Source organism: Myiozetetes cayanensis, unplaced genomic scaffold (assembly GCF_022539395.1).
Source record: "Myiozetetes cayanensis isolate MyiCay16 unplaced genomic scaffold, myiCay2020 scf2-11, whole genome shotgun sequence".
NCBI classification, from domain to species: domain Eukaryota; kingdom Metazoa; phylum Chordata; class Aves; order Passeriformes; family Tyrannidae; genus Myiozetetes; species Myiozetetes cayanensis.
Genome location: NW_026087411.1, coordinates 33088771 through 33116533, shown reverse-complemented (window position 1 = coordinate 33116533; position 27763 = coordinate 33088771). Strand labels below are relative to the sequence as shown.

General features: G+C 36.6%; 1 protein-coding gene across 2 annotated transcripts; it reads left to right on the top strand.

Moving 5' to 3' along the window:
- Positions 1-644: 644 nt before the first annotated feature.
- On the top strand, positions 645-27763 carry FEZ2 (fasciculation and elongation protein zeta 2). Of its 2 annotated transcripts, XM_050315548.1 has the most exons (9): positions 645-914; positions 2409-2517; positions 5594-5710; positions 7160-7304; positions 10347-10615; positions 13361-13441; positions 18084-18159; positions 20388-20453; positions 25541-27763. In XM_050315548.1, the coding sequence occupies exons 1-9, from the start codon at positions 676-678 to the stop codon at positions 25555-25557; spliced, it is 1119 nt and encodes a 372-aa protein (XP_050171505.1). In that variant the 5' UTR covers positions 645-675; the 3' UTR covers positions 25558-27763. The 2 variants fall into 2 exon arrangements, with proteins under 2 accessions (XP_050171505.1, XP_050171506.1); XM_050315549.1 differs by lacking the exon at positions 13361-13441 and having other exon boundaries at positions 650-914.

The window sequence follows — 27763 nt, the reverse complement described above, 5'->3', positions numbered from 1 at the left end:
TTCAAAGAGGCTCCAATCAACTTCAGGAAGTCAAGCAGAGAAAATTCCTGGTATGTTCGTTGGGATATCAGAAGTTTATAGTGGCTCAAAAAAACCAACACAAACAAACAAAAAAACCGAACACAAACACAACCTAGATTTAAAAAAAGCCCATCATAAGGGCACAATATAAAGCTGGCAAAGGACGGGCACGGGAGTGACGGTGCTGGTTAAGAACCAAGTATCTCCAAAGCTTAGTTTCCCAAGTGGCTGCATGAAGGCGAAAATTATAGCGAGAAAGCCACGCAGCAGGTTACAGTGAAACTACTGCAAATGCTACTACCTTTCCATGGCAGGGACGTTGGTAGCGGGTGATCTTTTAAAGGTCTCTTCCAACCCAAACTATTCTGTGCTTCCCCCTTGTGCCCGATGAGCCGCCCCTGCTGGGAGCTGGCACGTGTGTCAGTACAGACACCGACCTGCCGGTGCTGAGTGCGGCCGGGCCCCGCCGGCACAGCCCTGCCCGCGGTGCGAGGGCCGGCCCCGCTCTCGCCCCGCACAGCCGAGGCCTCTGGGCCCGGCCCGGCCCCGCCCGCCGAGCGCCGCCGCTCCGCGCCCGCCCCGAGCCGCGGGAGGCGCCGGGAGCGCGCACGGCCGGGAGCGCGCGGCTCCGCGTCCCCGGCTGCGGCGGCGGCGATGGCGGCGGCGGCGGCCTCGCAGCGGGACCCGGGGGACTGGCAGGACTTCTCGGGATTCCAGCCCTCCGCGGGGAGCGGCCCCGAGAGCGCCCGCGACAAGGGCGGCTGGGGCGGCGGGGATCTCGGGGCGAAGCTCTCCCTCTGCTTCGAGCTCCCGCAGGCCCGGGCTGGCGGCGGCGGCGAGAGCCGCGTTCCGCTGCGGCCGCTCACGGAGCAGAACGCGCTGCAGGACGACGAGTGAGTGCGGGCCGGGGGGGCGCGGAGGGGAGCGGGGGGGCTCGGCCCGGCCTGAGAGGACAGCGCGGCCCGACAGCCCTGCTCTCGAAAACGCTGCCCCTGGGCCTTGGCGAGCCCCGGCAGGGCTTGTGGGCTGCGGGAGCGGAGCCTTTCCCCGCCCCCGGGGCTGCAGCTGCGAGAGGCCGGGCCCGGGCAGGAGGGCACGTTCGGCCTCCGCGGCGCGGGTTTGACGTGGAACCCTCCGGCTTTATCCCCGTGACGACCAGGGACGCGTGGGAGCATCCCCGAGCCTCTGGCCCCGCCGGGCTAACGAGGAGTACCTGCTCTGAAGCACCGAGTGACCGGGGGTAGTGTTCGTTTAGCGTCTTGCAAAGTGCCCACTGTCCCCCTGTTAGTGCGGAAAGCAAATGAAGAACAAAATCTCAGCATCAACCGTGTTAATTGTGTGTGGGGTTCCTCTGAGCAGTAGAGCCTTTCTGATTCATGCTACTTTCCATTTTTTAACATTATTTTACAAGTATTTATACTTCTAATTTTATAGTAAATTCAGTCAGTTTATCTTCATTAAAAATACTGCAGTTTTACTTTAGGGTAACAGAATTGTATGTCTTCCTCTAAGAGAAGAAAAAAAAAAAAGCCTGTCAGCAAGAGACTAGATATCTGTCGTATAAACAGTGGGGTAGGTTCAGAGAACCATGAATCATTCTGGGCAGTGATGGGGCCCCGTCTGCCCTTCTGTGTCTGCCTCGGCCATTCCTCTGACCTCCTCTGAGCCTTAGCTAGGCAACCACTCCAAACATCCACCCACAGCAGAAGGCCTGGAGGAAGGGCTTGCCGGGTGACTAAGAAGCAGCCTGCTCGAAGAGCTGCTCTGTTTAAAGTCTAAAGTGGTGCTCCAGGGTGGGTCTGCGTGTGCAAGGCTCTGGTACTGCCACTCTAGAAACAGCTATGATTGACAGAGTGATGGGCTAAACTCAGTAAGAGTACTTCTGGATAAAACTAAATTCTTTCAAAGTTTTAGTATAATTTGTGTATGTTCGTTGTTCTGTCATAAAGGGAAAGAAAAAAATAACTGTCTCAGAATTTGCTACTCAATCTCTGCTAATTCGTTATGCTAATGTGCAGAAGGAAAACAGGAACATTAGGAATGGAATTTACAGCTTAGTTAAGATTTCATTAAAGGAAGGGCTCATCCACCCCCAAAAAATATTTTGAGTATGGTTATATAATTAGCATGGAAGCTCTCTCTTCATTTGTTCTTCTGTTTCACTTCTGTGCATACATTGTTTAAAAAGCAAAATAAATTATGTTTATCAAAAAACATTTTCTCTTAGCTTCAAAACCAAAAATATTGTCAGTAACTTGCAGATGAATATTTAGGGAGGAAGATATAGTTACTGATAGAGGTATATGATCGTTAAGAATATGTTTGTTGCTGATCAATTGCTGCTTATTTTAAGATCTGTGTTTTTGTTCTTTTATTCCTCTCTCCAGGATTTGGAATGCTTTGACTGATAATTATGGTAACGTGATGCCAGTTGACTGGAAATCTTCCCACACCAGAGCTTTGCACTTGCCAACACTGAATCTTTCAGAAAAAGGGGTAAGTTCTGATCAGCAGAAGTACCCTCTTTGGATCTTTTCTACTGAGCAGGGAAATAAAACTATTTGCATTTGTATAAAACAGTGTCGTTATTAAATGGCTGAAAATATTTTTGATGCTTGCCATTATACATGAGAGGTTTTTAAAAATAAAAAAATCTAACAACCATTGATGTATGTTTGCATCTCCTTGGGTTGGAATAATGCAGGGTTAGTTTTAGATGAATTTTCATTAGAGCCAGAGCATGATAGAAAAAAATATAAAATGAGAAAGTGCTTCACGTAAAATCTTTCTGCTGTCTGATTCATTTTGGACACTGATGTGGGTAAGGGAGGAGAAGAGGCAGGGAGACTCTAATTTAGTAAATCCAGTATGGGCTTTTTTTAAGGTCATCTCAATCTGCAGTGAAGTGTCTTCTTTAACATGAAGGGTGGCCCATGAGACACTGAATTGCCAGAGTTTGTTTTGTTTTTCTTATTTAACAGTTAGAATAGTTGTCCGGGGAGTGAACAGGGAATTAAGAGCTTCAGAGAGGTTTATAGAAAGAGTTGTCCTCCGATCTTCTTATAAGTGGATTAAAACGTTTCAGGAGGAGAAGCCAGGAGGAATTCCCATCTCGCAGGTCTTCTGAGGAAAAGAGTGGCTTATCTTTGAAGTTGAGTTACGTTGTAAAAATATCTCTGTGTGTAACCTGAGAATAGGGTAAAGGTTTGACTTCAGCCATCATTAGATAATCCATAGATGCTTTTAATGTGACAGGAGTGAAGATTGTTCTGCTGAAGAGGATGTTTTTGGGGTCCAGCAGGTGAAAGTGCCTATTTGGAACTCACTTTATTGATTTGAATCTGATGATTATCCCTTGAATTTGACTTGTGTTTATTGTAATGTTTATTAGAGTGCTTCTTCAGATTTTCTAAGTGGTTTTAGAGTAATTAAATCCTTACATTTTAAGTAAAAATACAAGTCCCCTCCTGCTGTGACCTTGTGTCACTGAAAAATGGACTGGAAGACTAATGGATTTCTTGATAAGGAACTAAGTATAATATTTTAAAAAAAAGTTTCATATAGTTTTTTTTGTAAGTTATTTGCAGGCAGTTATGAAGAAAGTACATAAAAAGTGTAAAGTGGTGTTGCTGGATTAGAAAGAATCTTAGATATGCTGCCAGGAGAGAGAAAACCAGTTTATGGATTAAACATATCTCAAGGTTTTTCAGCTTTCACTCCACCTGGCACGCCTTCTGATGTGTAAAGCCTGTCTGTTTGGGAGTGAGTGTTTGACATACTTTTTTTCTGCTTCTTTGTGTTCAGCAGTATTTCTGGATATGTGACAGCACATATGGGCCAGCTAGCAGCTTGTTTTAACTTTCTTACCAGGACTACTAACAGCCAAGCAACCTTTCCGTGATGTGTTTGAAACTAATAATATGCTGCAGAAATTGTACTTAAAGCATTTCTCTTCTATCTCAGTAGGAAAAAATGTAACGTGAATAAGGCTGATTCATCTGATCTTAGTTGCTTCACGTCACAGATCTGTGCACACTTTTGTATGTTTCAGTGAAAGAAGCGGTTGGGTGGAAGTGTTGTACACAGCAGTACAAGGAGCAGGATTGTGCAATTGCTTGTTTGTTTTATTTTTGCTAGATTGCTTTTAAACAGGTCATTCCCTGGTGCTTTGAGGACAGGAGGAGGCCTGGAGTGTGGCTGTGTGGAAAGCCAGGTGTTCCTTTTAGCACAGGCTACAGCTGATGCTGTGGTGGTTTATTAGCCTAAGTTATCAGAATATATCCTGCTAATCTCAAATATCTCTGGACATGTCGGAAGAGGAACTTGATCTCCTTCTTGATAATCTTACCCTTGCTTACTGTCCCGTCATTATTGCTGTAATCCTGTATACATGGAAAAATACTTGAGAACTGCAGATGTTAAAAAAATGTCAAATTGGGGTGTATCTGTGTAGTAGGTGAAGAGATATTCTTAATGGAGCCTTGTCACTACATGGTTATTGTAATTCAGATTCTGTGATAAAAGTGAACATTTGACTTTATTCTGAGGACTGAAAAAATGTAAATTGTTTGGTTTCCCCTGTAGATGAGCTACCTGGGGATATTGGTTGCACCTTCAAAATTAATCTGAAAACTGTTAGGGTTTCTGAAGAAACTAAGAAAGTTGGAGGAATTACAACAAAAATTGAAAACTGATACAGTGAGGCCAAGGACTTTGTACAGCCAGTCATAATGCTTGTAAATTAGCCCAAAGACCAGTAAAAGCAATTGAGCTCAAAATGTCAAAGGTTAGGGCTTGCAGCTCTGCAGGGCTTTTCTAGATTGGTTTGGCTGGAATCTAGTAATAGACAAAGTGCAGAGAAAACTAACAACTTTGTAAATAAACTAGAATATATCACTGTGTGAGAGTACAATATACCTGACTAATTAAGGAGGGAATTTAAATCTTTTCTTTTACTATATGTATATCTCTGGTTTGGAAGGATGAGTATAACTTGATGGTATATGTATGGGAACAGTGTTGCTTCTCTTTCTTTTTGAAAAGACCCTGACGGTGATACCAGTGTTCTGATAGCAACTTTCAGTATCAACTCTTCTCAGCTTTTTTCCTTGTCCTTTATTAAGTGACAAAGTAGAACCGTAAAAGCACGTAAAGTCACAGGTTTGTGTGATATTAGGTATTATAGGCAGGTTTTTCACCATCCACTGACAAGTGTCTGTCTTCTCTTAAGATTCAGATATCTACGTTGGATTGACAGCCTTTCATGTAGATATGTGTATATCTACATGAATATCTTTCATGTCAATGTGTATATGGTCTTTATATGCAGAGATTATGTAAAGACTTTAAAGACTGATGGCTATTTTAACTTTCTCCAGTTGCAGCTTTGATTTCATTTTCCAGGTTATTTGACAGCAAGAGTTATTGATTCCATTATTGCAGGCAAGGAACATGTTTCATTCTTAAAATTCAGTGTTGGTTTTGGGGTTCATATATGTGCATGTATTTTATACACTCACATTTGGGTGTGTATATATATGTTTATATAAATACACTTTTTCATGCTTTTTAGGTAAATGATAACTTGAACCTTGACCTGTCAGATGATGAAGAGCTGAGAGAACAGTTGGATATGCATTCTATCATTGTTTCTTGTATCAATGAAGAACCACTTTTCACGGCAGAGCAGGTAAAGTGTTCAGCAGTGTTGTTGGTGTAATATGTTCTTTTAGTCTGTTTTTTTGTTGTTCTTCTTCTTGCTCTTCACTGTAGCTAAGCTTCTTGGTTGTTCCTGTTGTAATACTGTGTGAGATACTACAATGTCATTCAGATTTGAAAAGTATTCCAGTACTTCAGGTCAGGTTGATAGTCCAGGGTCTTTGAAATCTTTATGCATTTCTAACCATGAATTAGTCAGAAAGGCTACTAAATTAAATGTAAGAGTAAAAAAGCAAAAATATTTTCAGAGTCTTAGTGGTGTGGTAGAGTTTGTAGTTTTCCAGCATGACTGTGTGCATTTCATAGCTTCACGTGGCTTTGTTGTTAACAAGAATTCTTTGAAGTTGTTGCCTAACATGAGAGCAGATCAGTGTTTCTGCTGAGCTTTCAGATTACTTAGTGTCTAAAGACTTCAGTTCCAAACCCATGGATTTACTTCAGTTATCTTGAAATTTGCTCTTCTGAATAAGGTTAATGATGGTCTATTAAGATCGTGCCTTAGGAAGCAAACACAATAATATATTTTCTTGTTATTTAAATGGCTACCTATGAATTCTCATTAAGAGGGTTATTAATAGTATGACAGACAGGTTTGCTTGAACTGCCTCAGCTCTTTTTTACTGTGAGGTGGATCTCAGTAATGATTACAGCCTTTAAACTTGTAAAAGTTGATGTGTTATTTATTCAGATGTCTAGTTAACAATTTAGGCGGTAGAAATATGGTCATTTGTGTAATGAAAAGTAAGCTCTCCACTCACGGATTCTCTGTTGTCATACTTTCTATCTGGCTCATTCTTATGTCCAGGGATGCAAATCAGCTTCAGGTTATGGTGGATCAGTTCATAAAACTTCTCATAAGCACAGTAGAGTTTCAGGCTGTTCAGAGGGGGTTTTTTGTTTTGTTTTTGAGGTGGTTTGGGGTGGGGTTTTTGTTGCTTGGGTTGGGTTTTTTTGTTTGGCGTGGGATTTTTTGGGTGGGTGAGTGGTATTTTTGTTGTTTGTTTTTTTGGTTTTGCTGGCTTTTGGTTTGGTTTGGTGTTTGGTTGGTTTTTGGGGGATTTTTTAGGTAGAGAAGTGTAGTGAAGGAGGGGGAGGGAGAGGTGATTGGTTTTTGTTGTGTTTTCCTTCAGCTGAATACTCAAGAAAGATACTGCAGCTTGCTCTTTAGTTCAGTTCTCTTAAGCAGAATGATGTGTATCTTCATATAGAAATAACCATGTAGTTTCAACACACTGCTTGCTATGGGATCACCAATTTACTGTGACAAGATATGGGTATTTTTGGGGAGCGAGGATGGGGAAGAAACGTCAGTATGATTTTGTTGACTCTCTTCCATCTGCTCTTGGTGTTAGTTTCATCAAATTGCAGGCTGTTTCTCTTCAGGCAGGAGGGTTTTCATAAGGGTTTTCATTTTTCAAAGGTGATTGAAGAAATAGAGGAAATGATGCAGGAATCACCTGATCCAGATGATGATGAAACACCCACCCAATCAGATCGGCTCTCCATACTTTCCCAGGAAATTCAAACACTCAAGAGATCCAGTACAAACAACAGTTATGAAGAGAGTAAGTGATATTTATTAAGTATTTTGCTTTATGCTTTTTGAAAATAGTTGAAAGGGTAAGTTTGCCATGTGTTTAATTCATAGGAAGTCCTTCTTATGATATTCTGTATTCAAAAATATTTTCAAAATGCCCTGAAAGAATAGTCTAGATTAAGAACATAAATAGAGGATTTATCTTTGACAGCTTTCATAACTAAGAAAGAAAATAAAACTTTATAGAATTTCAATTTAAAGCAAATACTCTGAAGGCTGATACAGTGGAATGGGATTTCTTCATGGGTAAAGTGATAAATTGGTAATTTTTTATTAAACTTTCGCAATTTCTGTAAAGTGAGACACTTTCTTGACGCCCATGTTTAAGATTAGCTAAAGCTCTTGGAAGCTATAAAGTAAATAAAGAACATGGTGTTTCTTTGGTACTGTTTCAGTCCCTGTAACATATCTTCATAGACAGTAACACAAAAATAAGGTGACTATTACCTTTTATCCCCATAAGGACCATGAATATTTTTCAGTCCTCCCATTCCTCTTCAAGAAATTTAAAAGTTAAAAAAATCCTATGTGTCTACTACTGAAATTAAATCATCTGTACTTTCCTACATAAAAGCAAAGAAACTACCTGTATAGTTTAATTGTAATAGATTGAATTGTATGAAAAAGAAACCTATGACTAACCAGTTTCACGGTGGAAAAATTTGTTTAATCCATGCATTTGTCAGAATCAATTCTAGAAGGTGATATTCAAAGAATATTCATTAGAGCATCGTTATACTTTAGTCCCACTTATAAAGTTTAGTGCTTTCTTTCCTGTAGTCTGGGTCATCAATATAAATTGTAGAAGATTCAGAAAAGTGGCCAACCTCTTGAGGCATCACTTACAGTTTCTGCTACTTTCCAGATTTATGGAGGAGATACCATTTTCATGGCTGGACTCGCAACTGTCTCAACACATAAATTTAAGGAATGTGAAAGCAAAATGTATTATGTTCAGCAGGGCTTCCTGCTTTCCTGACAGTTCCATATGTCTTTAGGTTTGGAGCTAATCAAGCTTGCTTGGTATTTCATATCATATTTATTTTGCTTTGTCTCGATTCCATCTTCTCTGTTTCATCTTTATGGTTTAAAGGTCAGTCTCAACCGAATTGTGCCTTGAGTTACTTTGGCAGTTAATTTAACTTTGCTTCACCAGTTTCTCAGAATCTACTTTCTTCTCTTTCAGGTCACTGTTTTATTAAGAACTCTTGTTACCTTTTCTCAGTGTGTGAAGGTGCTTCAGTGTTGGTCCGCACCTCTCTGAAATTTTTGCAGGTTTTTGCTGGAAGCTGTCTGGCTTCTATAGGATAGATCAGAGTTGTTCATGTTTAGGATTCAGAGCAGGAAATCAAAGCTTGTATTTAGTTTTTTCTTGGATAGGAAAAGACATGCATTAAGGCAGTCCAGCAGTCAAGCTGTGGTTACACAAGTGAGTTCTTGAGCCTACATATCTAAGTTTCAGTCCATGTAGTCTTCTGGTTTTGAATTCCTGTCTTCACTCACCTACATTAGCTGACTATTTCCTATGTAGCCCTTTGTAGACTTTGATAATCACAACCGATCTATCATAAACAAGTCAGGACTGCAGTTGGGTAGCCTGCACCTATGTTTTTGGAACAATTGTTTCTTAGGCTGTGAAGATGGTTCTTAAGTGTTGGGAGCACTCACAGCTGCTCTCCCTTGGTATTGTTACAGGGTTTGAACAAGAGTTTAAGGCCTAAGCTACTCTGAAAAAGTCTCCTTGACAGAGAATTGTCTTAACAGGTTTCATTACTTTTTCTTTAGTTAAATAAGTGACAAGGAGCTTTGTCCAGTCAATTTTCCCTGCTGTAATTTAAGGCAGAAAATCTACATGTCACATATAACCTTTGATGCTTCTGAGAGCTACGCTTTTTTCTAGTTTGTGGCCTTATTTATATTTTTCAACACTTCTCTGTCGGTGCTTTCGCTTACAAGAATTTTTTTAGACATGATATTTACTAGACTAATTTTATGAAACTAAATAATTGCAAACATCTATTCAGTGTCCTTAAACAGATTGTACCTGTCAGTGTAATCAGGACTAGCTGTTTCTCAAGTGCCAGTTAAAATTACGTTCTTTGACATAGCAACTGCTGAGACTTACTTGCTTCCTGAGTCAGGAAGTCAGACTTACATTGGAACAGAAAGCAGTCCTCAAATAATGTGTACATTTTTTACCCAAGCAACCCTCAGAACATTTTCTTGATCATAATTTCACTCTCTGTAACACATGACCCAGTAGTACCTTTAAAATGCGAACCTGGACATTTGTTTTTTCCATACAAACTGACATTTTACAATCTTCTGCTTTAGCTTTGACCCATTCAGTCTCATGCTGTCTCAAAACTATTAATGCTATTGATCTGGGTTTTTGTTTCGGGCAACACAAGGCCATGCTTTTGACTACATGGAAAATTTGGAGGATTTTGCTAGTCTTGCTGCTAAATGCCTCTAAAAATATTGTCATAAAACTTTGTCACAAGCTTTTATTAATATGCATACATACCTTAGCAGTATTACCAAGAAGATTTCCTTACTCATAGAGCAAGTTTCTATATTGCTATGGGTGAAAAACCCAAGGATTCCAGAAATGCCAAAGTTTTGATTGTCGTGTCAGAAAATATGAAGGCCTTTTACTTTGAACAGTGAGTGCAGGTAAAAAGTAATAGTTAACAGCGGTGTCAGAAGTTTAGCACTTACTTCAGCTTCCTTAACTACCAACCCTCTTCATATTTGCAGATTATCTCATATTTCTCAGAAGTAAGAAAAATTTTACCTGTCTTCATATTGCTAATCTTATTGCCTCTGGGATGTGTTTATTCTTTTAGGAATTTTGGTTTAGAGTTTAAATATAGTTAAGAGTTAAATGTAGTTTAAGAATTGAATTTTTTGTTGTGAGAAATTTCAGGGTACTTTTTTCTTTTAATCCCCACAAGTTTTCTCATGCTTCAGATCTTGACAGATTACTTTTTATACTAAATATTTGTAGGAATAAAAAGATTGTCTGTTGCTGAATTAAATGAACTGCTAGAAGAAATTGAAACTGCTATTAAGGATTATTCTGAGGAACTGGTACAGCAGTTGGCTCTACGAGATGAGTTGGAGTTTGAGAAGGAAGTGAAAAACAGCTTCATTTCTGTCCTCATTGAAGTGCAAAACAAACAGCGAGAACACAAAGAAACTGCAAAGAAGAAAAAGAAGCTGAAAAATGGTAGTCCTCAGAATGGCAAACAAGAAAGAGGTCATATGCCTGGAACAGTAAGAAAATTTTTATAGCTCTTTATTCTTTTAAAATGTGTTTTGTTTTTTCTATATGGGAAGTAGCAGTCCTAGATTATATCAAGATACCTGATACACCTGCTTCTATGCCTTCATTAGCAAACAAGTCTTAGGCACTTCCTATTGGGAATTTTTTTCATAAGGTTATATAATGTTTTCCTCTTCCCATACTCCAAAACATTTTTTTTAACTGTTTGCAAATTAGCCTGGAGCCAGCATACCTTTCTTCCAGAAAATACTGTCTGTGGATGTACTTCTCTGTGTTCTTTTGTCAGTAGGCAAACTCATTTACCTGTTTGGTTTCACTGTGTGAATTTTAGTATGTGTTAGTCTTGCAGGAAGTACTGTTGGTGTAGTTGTACAAGTATTTATTGATTGTATTGTTTTTTAGGTAGGAAAAAAGTGAAAGTCTTAGCCGAGATCTCTTAACCTGGGGCAGAGTTGCTACATCCAACAAGAGACAGGGATAAGGCCAAAGTGTAGTGCAGATGTACAGGGTGGGCAGAATTTGTTTTGTTGTTTACAGAACAGCAGCAAAAGGGAAAATGGAACAAAAATGTCTTTCAAGCAGAGTTCAATAATCGGAGTCAAATAACAAAAGAAATTATGTTATTAGCTTGTCAATGCAGTTTTTTCTTTCTTTCTGACTAGTATAATTTTAAATTATTTGAGATATTAATGTTTGAATTTCTTAGTGGCTCTTATAGAATGCAAAAAATGTGGTTTTCTAGATCTTGGCTAAGTCCCAGAAGGAATACTTCAGTTTAACATGAAAAGGTTTTGGGGTTTGCTTTTCAAATATAAGGAATGAATATTTATAATGGAATATAAACACTTCAGAATCTATTCCTAAACTTACAAGAATAAGATACCTGTGACATAACCTAAATGGGGTTTTGATCTCATTTGTATAATTAAAAACCTATGTGTGTAGCTAAATCTTAGTGAAACTCTAAGAAAGTATATGTCTGGAAAACCACACAAAATTGTCATCCCTTTACAAAAGCACAGTGAAAGTTCCTTCTTGGTTCTCAGTCATGGAGAACCAAAAAGGGGTATTTTACCTAGAAAGAAAAATAATTGTTTGGTTTTGAAACTTGAGTCAAGTGATTCATAAGCTATTCTAGTTAGTTTCAAGTTTAGAAACGTGAATGATGCTTGCAATTATAACTCTGTGTGATCCCAGTATAAGATATTTTCATATTTGGTCGCTTCAAGATGCTCATGTGTCAGGTTGCTTTCTAAGAGGGAGTGAACAGACTAGCTCATAGGTAAGAGTGTATGCTGCATATGTGTGATTCCTTTGAAAATAGCTTTCACTGTCACTAGATATAGATTTTAGAGCCCTCTCCCAGAAAGAGGTGCGAATTTCCTTCCTGCAACACTCCTTTTTTTTTCTTTATTTTTAAGAAAGTGCTGAGAATGTGCATACAGATAGTATGTTCAAGTAGCTTTGTGAAGAGTGAGTTTCTATTAATAAATAATGTATAGATTAGTAATTTTATTAACTGTAGTGAAGTCTCGTTTAAGTACAAAGTTTGGAAGTAGAGTTCAATTTTCATTCTCTTAAGAAAATGAATTTTCCCTTTAGATACTATAATTGAATTTGAAAGAAAATAGATATTTTCAGTTTTTGTCCTTGATACAGTCTTTGGGTAAATCACTTTCTTAGACTTCTAAAACTTTTACCTCTCTCATAAAGGCAAACTGGAGAGCAATTAAAAATAGTCCAGGCTTGAAGATACCAGTTCCTCTAAGCAGGATATCTTAAAAGGGTTAAGATGGCTTTGGTAACATTTAGGTCTTTACTGACCTTGTTGTGCTTTAGAAAGCAAATGAATACTGTATTACAGCACATTTTATTCCCTCTCCCATATAGACATACATTCTGATAAACATGCTGAGGTGTGGTCTTTTTACTGCCCTGTTTCAGCAGCTTGACAGCTGCTTCTTCTTATATTTCTATTTTTATATTGCATGTTAAACATCAAAATTATTTTTTTTAAATTTTATTTCACTTGTGTTATCCAGCAAGCGAAAAGGATTACAAAGTTCAAGAAAAAAAACTGTGGTCGGATTATATACTATTTATATACTATATATATATATATATACTATATGTACTATAGTATATATACTGTTTTTTCTTTACTTGGATTCCACAATTCTATGTAATGGAGCTTGAAATCAATATGGGTGTATTATTAACTGATTTTGTGTGTTTTATCATATTGCAGAAAAGGGGGAATTGTAATTGTTGCTTCAGTTGTGGAAAAGGAAGCATGAAAGCATAAAACTGAACAGTGTTTCTAGTAGGTGCCTAAAATCTGAAAAATTGGTATCAACAGTGTCTTTAAATGTATATCATTCAAACACAAACGTTAGAGGAGATTTTACTGTGAACTAAACTTCCAAAAATGCTATTTTTTGCATTCCAAAATGAAACAGCCTTAAAAGGCAAGTCTCAGTTATCAGGTCTGCAGTGTGAGGGTTTTATTTGAATAAATTTTGATGTAGAAACACTGCTTAACTGCCATTACAAGGTTTGCTTTTTAATGATAAAAAATTAAGTAGATGAATGAAGAAATAGAAATGTGCTGAAATACATCGCAGAGCTTGTCTTTGTCATTTGTCTTTCACAGTCTTGATAAATACTGATTAATAGTCCTCTGAACTTTTCTCTGTGCCTTTTTTTTCTCTCTGCTGTGTTTTCACTACTTTTAGCGCTTCAGCATGGAAGGGATCTCAAATGTCATACAGAATGGCTTCCGCCACACGTTTGGAAACTCAAGTGGAGAGAAACAGGTGCTGGGCTATCTTCTCTCTTTTTCTCATTCTTTGCCTGCACTTTCAGGAGCTGAGATCTTGAAAATTGACAGTAGTTAAAGATAAATGCTGAGACAGGAAAAAATGGGATAACGTTAGAAGCTCTGCTCCTTCCCTGTCTCAGGACTCTGATCAGCCTTTAGTCTCTTTCTCTCCTCAACAGCTTGAGAGATTCAGGACTTGATACCCTGATGCACTGAGCTAATAACCTGTATTTCTTACCCCAGACTAAAAGCCATAATGCATGCTTCAGATACGTTGCATGTCTGTAAAAATCTAATATCTAGTCAAATAATATGTGTCAGGTTAGATGTAGCATTTCAACCTTCAGCATTAACAACTTGCACACTACCTCCAAGTAGAAAAAAAAGTCTTGTTTTCCTTTTTCTTCGAATGTTCAGAGCTGATATATCTAAAAACAGAGTAGCACCTGGAGAATGCATGGGCTATATTGTATGTCTCTTGCCTTCAGAAACTGCATGATTCTAAAAGCAGCCAAATGTGTGCAATGCAGATTAGTGATATAAAATACCTGAGCCATACATGAGATGTTGTATGTCCCTCAGAGGCAAGATTCTTATGCCTTATTTCAAAATAAAACTTACCTGTTTGTTTCAGAAATGTAGTATGTATTTTATTAAATGCATTCTGTATTTTAGTGAACTGTTGATGCTTATGCTATTATTTAGTCTTTTGGTGCACATTTCAAAATATTGGTATTTCACATTATTTAACACGTACCCACCCATTATAGTTTATGCAGTTGTGCCAAAGAAGTGCATTAGAGGTTTTTTTCTCCTGGTGAGAAGTCCGTTGAGGCAATAAATTGTCTGGTAGTTTAGAAGTCAAGGCTGATTAGACTTTTCTCTGGGAGATGAGTGTTGTATCATACAGAGGATTTCGGGAGGTAAAACAACAACTCTCAAGTCATTCCGGAAGCATGAGGTTAAAAATCATGGATTTACCCACTTTCTCAGGCAAGGGATATGTATGAGAGTTTATGAATACATTGATCCAGATATTTGCCCCCAGCTTTTGGGATCTTGAACACATGTGCAGAGCCAGAGCTTACCTAACTGAGTATATTACCTCAGTACTAATAAAGATACAGCTCTGTTGTTTTTTTTCTTTGCTATCTTTACCATTTAGTAATAAATTACAGCTGTTTACCTGTACCTTTAGGTATTTTAAATGTCATGTATTGTCATGAAGTGAACATATTTAGCTATGCCACCCCATCACACTTTTCGTTAAAAGACTTTCACTGCTTCCTTCTAGACATAAGTAGCATAATCATATGTTAACCATAACAGATTGGATACTCCTCCATTCATTTTTTGAGTTAATTTAATTCTTCATGTTGATCATACTTTTCCCCTGATTTATCTTATACAAAATCCTTGTTAGTGGAACTACAGTGGAGAAAGGTGGGAAAGATAAAAAGGTTAAATCTATTCTGATTTAGTCCTGGAAATCCATTTTTCTATGGCATTTGTTTTTTGTCTGGAAAGTTTTTGTTTGATTGGGCTTTTTTGTCACATTACCAAACCCCTGGCCTTGTTTCTGAAACACTGGTGTCATCTTCTTATTGTATCAAGTTGCAAAGTAAAACAAGAATGAGATATTCAGTTTCTTAGTGCTACTCTCACAGTATTAATTTGAGTGTTTTTTCAGGGTGTATTGTCATTATAAACTCACATTCATGTGTTTTCTGCTAGCAGGGAAGAGTTAGTTAATAATCTAGAATTTTGATTAAAAAAAAATGCAAGGACAGACAATTTTTTGTGTACCTGGGAAGGCAGAAGTTCCTACATATAATGTCACGACACGAAGTTTATGACAAGTTTGAACAGTTATTTTAGAACTCTTTTCAATCTTTAAGTTTAGTGGTATTTACCACTTCTACTACCCTCTGATAGTGGGGACTTCCCTTTTTAAATTTTAGGCCTTTTTTCTGTGTGTATGTTTGAGACATAAGTGAAAATTAATTGGAGTTCTTCAACATTGAAAGATAAACTTCCAGTGGGCACTTCCTGTTCCCATCTAGTAACGCAGTTGAGGAAAAAAACCAAAACAACACCCAACTGCATAAAAGCCATTGAAATCTTGGTAGCTCTTTCTGTGATCATATTTCCAGGAGAAAATTCAAGATAGACATCTTAATTTTGATTTTCAGGCATATCAGACACTTTTTCTGATTACAAATTGCAGTGGGAGTTGCTGTTTATCATCAAATCTGCTCCAAAAATTTAGAGGTCACAGTAGATTTAATACTTGGTTGTGTCAATCAGCTACACTTTAGACCCTTTTCATCCTTTTCATAATATGTTATCCTTCACACAGCAATTTTTATAGTGTTATTATAGAAACTGATTGTTACACTGCAAATTATTGATAAGAATAAGAATTTTTTTCTGGAAACTACGAAAGAAATTACTTTTTCTTCTTTTTTTTTTTTTTTTTTTTTTTTTTTTTTTTTTTTTTTATAATTTTTACTATGAGAGAAGCAAAATGATAGGTGGAGTTTACAGGAAAAGGAAATCAGGGATACATTGGTATTTGGTCCAGTGAAACATATCCTGAACATATCCTGGTAGTTCATTGTCTAGGTAAAGGGTAGAATGCCACTTAGTTCTGAAGGCTGGAAAAGACAGAGGTCTGGTTTCTGAGTTCATAGATCCACTTTCACCTTTGACATTGGCAGATTCAACAGCCTTATATCGGGCCATCGATTCTGGTCATTTCATTCAGTGGACACTTCTCTGCTGATACTTGGTTGGTTACATCTCCTGTAGAAGAAATTGAAAATCGACTGTTTCCTAAGAAGCATTGCATACTTTCCTCTGCTGTGCTGAGTGGATGTGAGAAAATGCCAAAAGGAAAGGGAGGGAGAAAAGCACCCTGTGTTTGCAGGTCTTGGTGAGGTGTCAGTGCATCCCGTACAATTGGTTCCCTCAAGTGACACTGAACTGAGTCTGTTTGGCTTTGGGCAGATGCTGTTTTTGAGTGCGAGGTGCATGATCCTACTGAAAACATGGCAATGGTTGTAGCAACGTTTGGCAACACTCAGATCTCCTTCTGCAAAGTGAACCTCTTCACCAGAGTCTGAGTTACACTTGACTCTCACTGAAGTGCTGTTACTTGTAGAGGAGACCTTTTACCTTGTATAACATGTTTTCTGCCTGTTGCATGGAGAACTACATAGGTCTCAAGTTGGATGAGGGATTGAGGGTTGCTTTGCCTACTGCCTTGTAGCTCTTAAACCAGAATAAAGTTCCTGTTAAATTCTTATGAATTGAACGGAGGGAGGTTTTTCCACTGGAGAAAATTCCAGTGATTTCAGTACTTTTGAAATGCTGACCTCTTTAAGAAGAATATGCGTCCATATAGGCTGCAAAGTAAGATATCATCTAAAATGCATTTACTAAAAGAGCAACAGGGGTGCTTCAGAAATTTGAAAATTATTCTTGTTTGCACTTCAGGCATGAAAATCTTGAAAGAGTTGAGAAATTTTTGCCTTTTTTTAAGCAGACAAGAATTAAAGATTTCAGTAAATAGAAAAAAATTGAGTTGGTTTGAAACAATCTGGTAGCACACTCAACTATTAAAATTGATAGTTTAAATCAAATTATAAATGGGGGGACTTGTATTTCATTAGGCTTGCCTTGTTCTTTTTGGTTGGAAGTGTAGAGCAGCAGAAGGTGAAAGTTGTCCATTTTCATTTTCACCTAACTGAAATTAGGGGCACCCTAATTTTCTTTGCGTAGGGGACTAGATCACCTTCGGAGATGGGACTGGGCTTTGATCTGTCAAAATCTTTGGAATGTTCCATGTTCTCAGTAAGAGTTAACCAGTCACTGAGAAAATCTTGCAGCTGTTTTGAGGCTGTTCAAACAAAGCATATGCTGAGTTCGAAAGATCTGTTTAGGTTTTTTCCCCAAATACTTCTTAGCACACTTCTGCAAACCTGAATGCCTTATTTAAGGTAGCCAACCTAACAGCCTGCATCAATTGTGCTCTGGAATCCTTTAAAAAGGTGGCTGTTCTTAGTTTCACAAGTTACTTAAAGGTTACATCCATATTTACCTGGAAAGGTTTTTTATGTACTTTCTGGAAAGAAAGAATTACTTTCTGATTTTAGATATAACTCATGATGCCTGCTTGATATTTATACTCTTTTTTTTTTAAGAGCAAGTTTGACAGTTGTTCATCTGCATTTATAGTGTTGTTTGAGGGAAGGTTGATCTTTGAGCTTTTATTTGATTTGATTATAAGAAGTACTTTCAGTATATGAAGTACTTCACTATTGGTGTGCATAGGCTCTGAGGAAGAAGCCTAGCAAAGAAGCTTTATACTGTAAACAGCTCTAATTTTTTTAATACTTTTTTTTAGTGTTTAGCTGCATGGGTTCTGAAATGGCCACATAATTTGGAAGAAAAAAAAAATAGAAGTTGGCTTCTGTGATAAAGGCTTTGGGATAGGAAAGATAGAATCTTAATCTCTTGTAAAATATGATTATTTGTGGCTAAAAATTTCAGTTGCTACAGTTTTTGCAAAATAAAATGCAAGCAACAAAGTTGCATGAAAGGACCTTCAAGTAACTCTGTTTTTCATTTGACAGTACTTGACAACCGTCATTCCTTATGAGAAGAAAAATGGACCCCCATCTGTTGAAGATCTTCAAACATTAACCAAAAGTAAGCATATGAAGTTCTCCCACTGATCCTTTCCTCTTTGTATTTCCAATTGTGTTTGCTCCAAACCATGAATCCGTATACTTTTCCCTTCCCCTCTTACCCCATGCCATGTATGTAAAGTTCCATAATTTTTAACCGTACATTTTGGCCAGCTTTAACAGAGCCTTCGTGGTATGTTAGTTTTCTATCTGTTCACTGAAACCTTGAAGGCTAGAAACTTGCATGTGTTACAGAGTAAAAGTTCTCACATTATTTTGACAGCTGGGCCTTATGGAAAATACTGCATGTCATGTAATTCAGCAATACTGTCATGTAGTGCCCAGTATACCCCTGTTTGTTTAAACTTGCTGTGCTTTATTGAGGTTATTGTAATGACTTTGAAAAATTGACGTGGATGTCAAGACACTTGTGAGTAGTTGCATAATGATTGTGTTTGATTGCCTTTAAAATAGCTGCCTTCTCTCTGTAGTTTTGGTGGGGTTTTGTTTTGGGGTTTTTTGTTAGTAAATTTTGATAATTAGAATTTCCAAACCAAACAAGAGTTTTGACAATGCTTTGAATTCCCTGTTCTTCACATCTTTTTAGCCAGATCTTCAAAATTATTTATAAGTTCTAAGTTCTTTGGTTGCTTGGTTTTTTATAAATTCTAATTTGCAAGAAAAAATAAGGTTGTATTTTTAAAAATTACCTACTAAGGTGATTTAATACAACAGAGCATATCTAGGAGTCAGTGGCATCTCCTTCATTTGAGGCTTATAGGAACAGTTTAAAAATAGATGGTAGAGTGCGTCAGTGTATTTTATTAGATCTTTGGATCTAACTATGTCTTAAGGTGATTTTCAGCAGTACAGTTCTGTGATTCCACAGGTGGCTGAAGTGGTAAAAGGCTCATTGGTTATTTCCTAGAAAGAGAAAATAAATAATGTTAAATTCTGAAGTAAATTAAATATTTAAGCAGGAATTAAATTTCCCTTATTTTTCTACAGTAGACACCCTTAGCTGTTAATTCATACTTATTTTATGACAAACGGATTTCTCATTTTGTGTCTATTCCTGCAGTGAAATTTTATCCTCTTACCATATTTAAATTTCTCTTGAAAATATTAAGCAGAGAGAGACTAAAGCCTCCTGAAAACATTTTGTGATGACAGTTTATTAACAGAATGTCTTGTACAAATGCATTGTAAAGACTATTAATAGTACTGACTTCTGTGGGCTGGTTGTGGCTGGAACCTGATCCTGTGACTCCATTGCAGGTTTCTGACTCGGTCTCTGCTGTTGTTAAGGCCAACAGTAAAGCAGGTGTTTAGGGCTGTTCAGTTGGGGTTTTTTTTCAAAGCTGTGCATTATTCCATAATTATGAACACTAATGTCTGTCTTTAACATAAAAAATTATATTAAACACTTGTTATAATTAGAGTTTAGAGTCTCGTACGAGGAATGTGAAGGTTACTGCTATTTGATATAACTCTGTATTTTTGATTCTTTCAGTCATGTCCAGAGCGCTTTATAAAGGATTGTCATTGGTTGTCATTATGGAATAACAGACAAGCTTGTATGTGTCACGTTTTGCCATTCCACTTGTTTTCCCTTCTTCAGAAATAGGAAAGATGGACAAGATTAACCTCATATACGTCACAAAAATCACATTTTGGCATTATTCTAAGTTACTGCCAAATTCAGTCATATATTTAAAATTTTTCTAAGCTACAGCAGCCAACATTCGCCATTTCAGGGAGGAAAAAACCCACCACTGATATTTTCATAGAATAAGTCACATCAATATTTCTCCAGAAAAGCATCATTTTTCCATGATTTGAGGTGAAGATCAAACACATTAAGTAATGGAGCATACTTTTGTGGCCTGAGATTTCCAGCCCATCAATAGTTGTTCGCACATTTTAGTTTTGGGTGTGGTGGCTTTCTTTAGGTGAAATTTTTTTATAGGGAAGAGGTGTTGTTCTTTTTATGTCTGATGACATTTTACTCCATATGAAATGGGACTCTTGCATCAATGTACTGTGGAGTTCAGTGAGAATTATGCAAGTGAAAGGTGGAGATGTAGTGGTGTCTCATTCGTTGTATCTTCTCATATTTCAGTTAAGAGTTTTCTGACTAATCTGGTCATGATATCCCTGTGAGTAGTTGAAACAGTTCCATGGTATTTATTTTGAGTGCTGTGCTTAATTTATGGCTAAATATCTGCTTTGCTTTCTTCCTTACGTTAGTTCTGCATGCCATGAAAGAAGATAGTGAGAAAGTGCCAAGCTTGTTAACAGACTATATTTTAAAGGGTGAGTATGTTTCTTAGCAGGGATTTTATTTTATTCTAAATTAACTTAAAGTACATTTAAGGTGTATTTGAAAAAATGGTTCTACAGCATTCGTGAATTATGTTGCCCTTCTATCAACATAACTCTCATTTATATTCTATTTTGTTCAAGGTTTCTGAGCATACAGTTCATAAATAAAACATGTTTATTTTGTTTGTGATAGTATAATGTAGTAAGTGTGTGGTGTATATTCAAACAGCTGAACGACATCAGCAGGAGCAAAGAGATCTGGCTTATGAAGTTAAATGGGGCAACATACATTGTACAGGTTTTTCAGAATCAGAACTCAAACTGCGTTTGCTATATGAAGTGCTTATAGCGTCATTTTAAGTGTTGCCTTCTGATCAATAGTAAAAATTACTTATTTATTTCACTTGTTACACCTTCTTCACATTTTATTTTGAAAGTTTTTGTATGAGTCATTCATTTTCCAGTCTTATACATTGATATATGAATAGATAGAATGTCAGGCATTGAAAGTCGCTGCTTGCTTTAGTTTGAAGGAGTTGTTCCAGGTAGTTTCCAGGTTGTCAGATTTTTTTTAAATGTTTTCCTTCTGACTTCATTTTTGCCTAAATCTTACTAATGCTCATGTTCTTACCTAATTCTTGACATATAAATTATACCCAGGTTTTTTTTATTGTTTTAAGTTCAGCATTTGCATCAAACTCCCAAGATCTGAATAAACAGCTGCCACTCAAATGTATATTATGTTCTGCTTTTCATGTGCTGTAAAAGTGTTTCTCTTCTTTTGGTATCACGCTTTCCAAGTCTAGCTGTTTTTTCAAATGTACAATCATTGACTTAACTCCATCTGATTTTTAAAGGTTTTTTGTGTTTCTTACACAGACACTCTCATCTTACGCATATTTGACAGTACTATCAGGTTTAAGTTATATAGTGGATTGGTACTTCAGAAAATCTGAAAAGAGCTGTTCAGTATTCTAGAAACCCTGACTTCCTGTTGGAAGAGGTTAATTTCTAAGTTTTGTATAGGGTTGCAGAACTACCACATACAGTAAGAATGCAGAGATCCTTTTAGTTAATTCCTATGATTTCTCTATTGTTTACTTACATTTTCTAAAAATTCTTCTTAAACTAGACAAATGTATTTGCATATGAGCTGAGAACCATGTAGGATCAAGGTCAAGGCTTTTTTAATAGGGATGGCACTAGACTTTAGTTTTGTAAGGCACAATCTTTGGCCCAACTGTTGTCAGTAATTAAAAAATTTTGCTCTTCTTAATACATCTGGTAGAAAGTGATTGGATTTAATAGTGCTCTTTACAGTATCTGCTCTTATTTTTAGATATAGCTGTCTAGAAAAACCTTCAGATTACTAGCATACTGAGAAGAAACTGGCTGCCTAGGGAAATGGAGCAACCTCCTGCAAAGAAGGCTTATAGATTACCTGAACATATGATAGGATGATCTGGGAAGCTTGAACTGAAGTTCCCTCCTGCCTCTGCATGCTTGTGACTTATAAATCACCAGGGATGTTCTACTAGCTAGATGTGACAATTACAAAAACATCATACATATGCAAGCACCGTTATCTCTAAATTGTAAAACACGAATGATGGGAGTATGAAGACTAATCACTCACATCACTCATACTGAAAGGAAAAGGCAATTTCCCCACAGCTATCGTTTCCTTAGTGAACAGGACCAAGTGTGGGCCTGTGTGCACAAGTGGCAGGTGGTTGCACAAGCTAGTGAGCACAGAAATTTACTCTTCCTTTCAGTGTAGCCTTAACTGAGCTGTTGACATTATGTTAAATATTTATAACTCCGCTAACAGGGTTCCATTGTAATGCAGATTTATCCTGTGGAACAGACAAAGTCTTCCAGTTGTTTCTGAAGTTGTAACCCATTTCTCTTTTTCTGCCACTAAAATTTCTGGTCTGAAACCTCAGTGAGGCTTTCATGCCACAAAATACTCCCAGCCACCTGTGTGTTGTCTGGAAATTATTTTTAAAGCTTGTTAAAGGGAGATTAGATGAATTCTCTATAATCACTTAGATCAACTTTCAGCTCAGCTTTCGTACTTGAAATTCCAACCTACTCCTTACATTCCAAAATATAAGTAGTGACTTCCTTTTTGAACATTCTGCTGCACTGTAAAATGTCTTAGCAAGGTAGAAATCTTTATGAAGATTTAGGAGTTTGAATTTGTTTTCCAAAACAAGTTCTGTATCCAGTGGTAATAATCCATATGGTATAGTGGTAATTGTATTCATTTTACAGTTTTCTCCTCTGTGATCCAGCTGTTGTCTTACACTGAATGGATTTTATTGCTTTTTCTTAAGCATTAATCAAGAAATGAAATTGTGAAATGTGTGAATTATATCACCAAGCATACTTTGTTCTGTTAAAATCTGTGAACTGCTTGTTCCTTTGAGAATCATTTTTTCCAATCTTACAACAAAAAAAAACCAGTGTGTTACACGTGATAGTGGTATATGTGTAGCTTTATAGAAAATCTGGTTATTTTGTCATTTGTCTGCACAGGTAAAACCTTCTTTCAATCTTTATATTTTATTCCACACAGCAAAGAAAAAAAAATGTTAAAAGTAAGCTCTTAACGATTTTTTTAAAGCAGCACTGTCTTGTTATTCTGTGGTATGTAAGAAATTAGAACATGCACTCTTACGTGGGTGTTACAGCTGTCCACAGAATTATTAGTAAACATTCCCAGATATTGGTGGCCACTCTTGAAAAGGTACTAAAATTGTTTCAAAGCAAGAGCTGAAGAAAAAATATCAGGAAAAAGATTATTTTAACAATCACCAGAGTATTGTTTGCACATTGCTATGGGAAAGATTAAAAAAGAATGCTGTGAGCCTGGAAAGGTAAATGGAACTGTAAGGTTCAGCAGTAAGAAGTGCTGTAAAAGCAGTAAGAAGCAGTAAGAAATGATACCACATTGCTGGTATTCAGTGAAATGAGTTTATGTTTTCTTTGAAATTCAAAGTATTTTGTAGCATTCACTGTCTTGAATAACTTGAACTAAATGCCAAAATAATTCTGAAATTTGGATCATGTAGGAAGACATGCATAGATCCCTTCTGTCTGCATTGTCTAATAGTTGCTGTCTTCATTTAATAATGATTGAATAGATTTGTTTGGGCAAGACATTTTGGGCAAGAGCTGGAGCATGGAATTGAAGCTTGAAGGAGAATTCTGCAGCCAGATTGGCTGTTGATCTTCCATGGATCATTCTTGTACTTTTTTTTTCATAACCAGCTAATGCTTCTGAAATGCTGCAAATCCTCAGAACATAGGATGTGCAAATCTAGTATAATAAAGAAATTACAAAGAACAGCGCAACTTAGTGCATTTCATGTTAGGGAAAAAAACGTGTACTTCTCCATAGGATTATTAGGTATGAAATTATTTCTGATGTTTGCTTTTTTAAAAGCATCCTCTTTTCCCAATTCATACCGCCCCCTTGTGTCCCCTAAAATGTTAAAAATATCAATTTTTTTTCTCATGCTTAAGTCCCTCTTTCCAGGGGTCAGTTAGCTCTCCCCTGACTCTTTTCCACAGGGAATATTTCCTCACAGGTAAGTGTCCCAAAGCCAGACTAAGTACATACTCTGTGTAGAGTTGGGTCCAATGTAGTAACTTACCTCCTCTTGTTCATGTTGAAGCCTAAATTATTTTCAAGGGATTTTTTCTCTTTTGTTGCATTCTGTTTGTTTTTACTTTTCAGTGATCATTTCTATCCTGAACTTAATAATAATGAAAAGTGGCTTGCTTTGCAAGTAAATTGTAATTCTTCTCCTACCAGCATATGATTCCTGTAATATTTTAATATTGTATAGATTTAGAATTAAAATAGATGGTAACATGAAATTGATCAGCATTTGCAATTGTGCTTAATTTTTTCTGAATATATTTTAATATGTCAATATTGTTATTATATTTTATCACTAGATATCATGAAGTAGAAACTGGGATTTGAAAAAGGGTAGGGGAATGAAATTGCTGACAGGGAACGAAGGACCAAACCAACACTGAAATTCTTTATCTTAAAAAGCACACTTTTCAAGGTTAATATTTTCCTTAATTCAAGAACACAAATAAGTGTAAATAACTGTGACATTCTTGAAACATAACTATTATGTAACAATATGTAAGTATGTATTCAGAGCCTTTGTAATCAGGTGTGTCATTACAGTAAGCTGTTATAAGATGTATTTACTGATAAGCTCTGTGTTCTTTTCCTTAACAGTCTTGTCCTTAAACAGTAATTGTGACATAAAAATACAGTGCTACAAATAATATGCTATACATTACTACTTAGTAAAATGTATGAAATACCTAGTTTTGTTTTTTCTAAATGCAGATGTCATGAAAACAGTCATTTTCCATCTTTCACCTTGCTCTTTCATATCTGTTCTTTCAAGTAAAACCTTAAATAATTTTTGTTTTAATAAGGCAAGAATTTACACCTGGTTCTATTTTTAAATTATATGTTTCAGATAATGAGAACGTTTATTTTCTTGACTTTGAAGTTTTTGTTTAATTGTTACACCTGACTTCTTTATTTGCTTTTGTGTTGTGCTAGCACTGGTTTGAAAGCTGGATTGCTCTGAGGTTTGTGTCTTACGTTGAAACAGGAATGAGAAACACGTGAAGGACATGTCTTATCTTCCCACTGTGTGATTCTTGTACACGCACCAGAATTAGAAAGTAGAGTTAGAATCTCAAATTGTCAGTGCATATTTTTAAAATACAGCTGCATGCGTCACCTGTTATTTAATGTTCTGTTTTCTCATAGAACACTTCAAAAAGCACTGTTTAAGACATGACCTTGAGTTAACTCATTTCTGGATAGTTAGTTAAAGATAGTGGGTTGTGTCACTTAATTACCTTTTGAGAGAGGCTGATAACTTAATTGCCAGTTTCAAAAGATTTCTAGATTTTACTGTGTTACTAATAGGGTAGAATCCAACATTTAAATATTTTAGTATATAAATTACATTTTTATACAGACCAACTTCACTGATGTTTACCAAGATGTATTTGTGGTCCTTTTGCAGTTCTGTGTCCTACATGAAGAGGGCTGCCTTTCAGAATTAGCCATGCTCCTTTCTGTGATGAGAAGCTTTCCGTGGATATAACTCACAGTATTTTTTCATTTGGCACTATACCTAAAAAAGATATACATTTACCTCCTCTGTGTGTACGTGGAATTTCTGATCCTACAGTAAGTCGTCTGGGCATGACATCTCATCCGTTTTAACTTAATAGTGCAATGAACTGGAGCAGGGAACAAACGTTGTACAGTTTTACTTGCATTGTTCAGACTTTTTAAAGTCTATTTTTACATTGTATAGCATGTAGTAAATCCTCCTGCACATTTTGCTGTTGGAAGGAAAAGTAAACTTTGAATAGTGTAAATAAAACAAGGCTCATTTTAAGGAATCCATATTTAAAAGCATCCTTAGTTCCTGTAGCAAAGACGAAAAAAGGATCGTAGCCAGACTTGGAATTAAGGATTCGAGTGAGTTCTCCAGGACACATTCCAGGATGGTGTTGGTGAAAGTCAGCAATCAACACTTCTTTGATAATGCTGGACTATACGACAGTATTGTTCATAGATGAACAAATCCAGATGCTCTGGTTTGACATAAGTAATTGTGTGTTACCAATTCTTTAACACAAACATCTTAGAAATGTAATATTTCATATTTGGTTTTATTTTAATTATTAATGTTCATGTGGCTTAGATATGCTCCCATATTGCTGCTATAGTTTTACAGGTTTTAATAAGTGTTTGATCTTAATGGAAATGCTTCAATATATAAACATTTTAAAAGACAGTATCTTTTTAAAAGTACATGTACAGTTTGAATAACTTGCACCTGGCTTCAAAGTTAGTATTATATTGAGACATTTGTTGTTGTGTATCTAAATTTTACTACAAATCTCTCTTATAAATTGTATGCACTGTCTGCTCTGTGACCATGTGTCTGCATTCAGACAGATGAGAATGTATTTTACAAATCCTGTACAAGAAACATACCCCATAATCTCAACATTAAATACTTGTCACAAGTAATTTTGCCAGTCTTAAAAATGAGATTGAAGTGTAAGGAGTACTAATTAAAAAAAAAAACAAACCAAAAAAACAATGCACACTGTTTTCTAGGTTGAATTCCTATTGATTCTATACACAGATTTATATACTGAATATCTAAAGGCACTGGAATATAAGGTTCTAAAGAGATAAGCATGTGTTTTCTTTAAATAGTTTTTTCCATTTGAAGTCTTCAGGGTTTTTGTTAGTTAAAGAGAAATTTGCTCTTTAATACCTTGCATCACTTTAATGCTCAGTTTTATCATCATAACCAAATACTGTTTTGATCCATAAAACATAGTTTAAGAATAGTTTTCATAATGCTTTTTCTTTTTTTTTTCCAAAAGACCTCAGAATTTTTGTCTTTTGTGCCTTTTTCAGACCATACATTTTTCAGTTTAAAATTCTTTTTCTGTCTCTCCCCACTTGACCACATACTTGCCAGCCTGCTCAGGAATAAATAGATGCTCTGCATAAGTGTGTCATATGCGAAGAAGTTTTTTCATTGCTTTATTTTAATTCATTTGTAGTTTCTCTAAAAAAGAAAGCTGCCATTTATTTCTGTAGCTGATGTGTTGTGAACTCATTATGGCATGCTTTTTGTGTAGAAATTCTTGATGTTGACTTGATGTTGATGCCTGGAAATTGGCAAAGGGTGTGACCCTACTTTATTTTCAAAAAGGTGCACATATGAAACCCACCATGTCTTTATATGAGATCTATCCAGAGGTGCTTCAATCTCCTGTTGAGGCTTGAAGTGACAAGATGGAACAAAAAAACCCAAATAAACAAACAAACAAAACCAAACAAACCCCCACAACAACCAAGGGAAGAATTTAAAAAAAAAAAAAAAAGACAATAACAACCAACAACAACATTTGACAGAGTTTGTATTACTTGTAGCAATCTTGGGTGACTTGAAGTCATGAAATACTGAAAGTAAGGAAACTGGAAAGAAAACTCACCACTAAAGACCAGAAACAGCTTTAGTGAGCTAAGCAGCTACTTCAGTATTTCATGCCCCTCATCAAACTAAACAAGATTTCATTATGAAAAGTACCTGTTTACCTTGTATGCATTAAACAACAGCTGCCAAAGATGGCAAGTATTATATGTATACTTATATATGTACATAAAAACATAGCTCTCAAAACATTTGAATAAAAAGAACCGTGCAAATCTG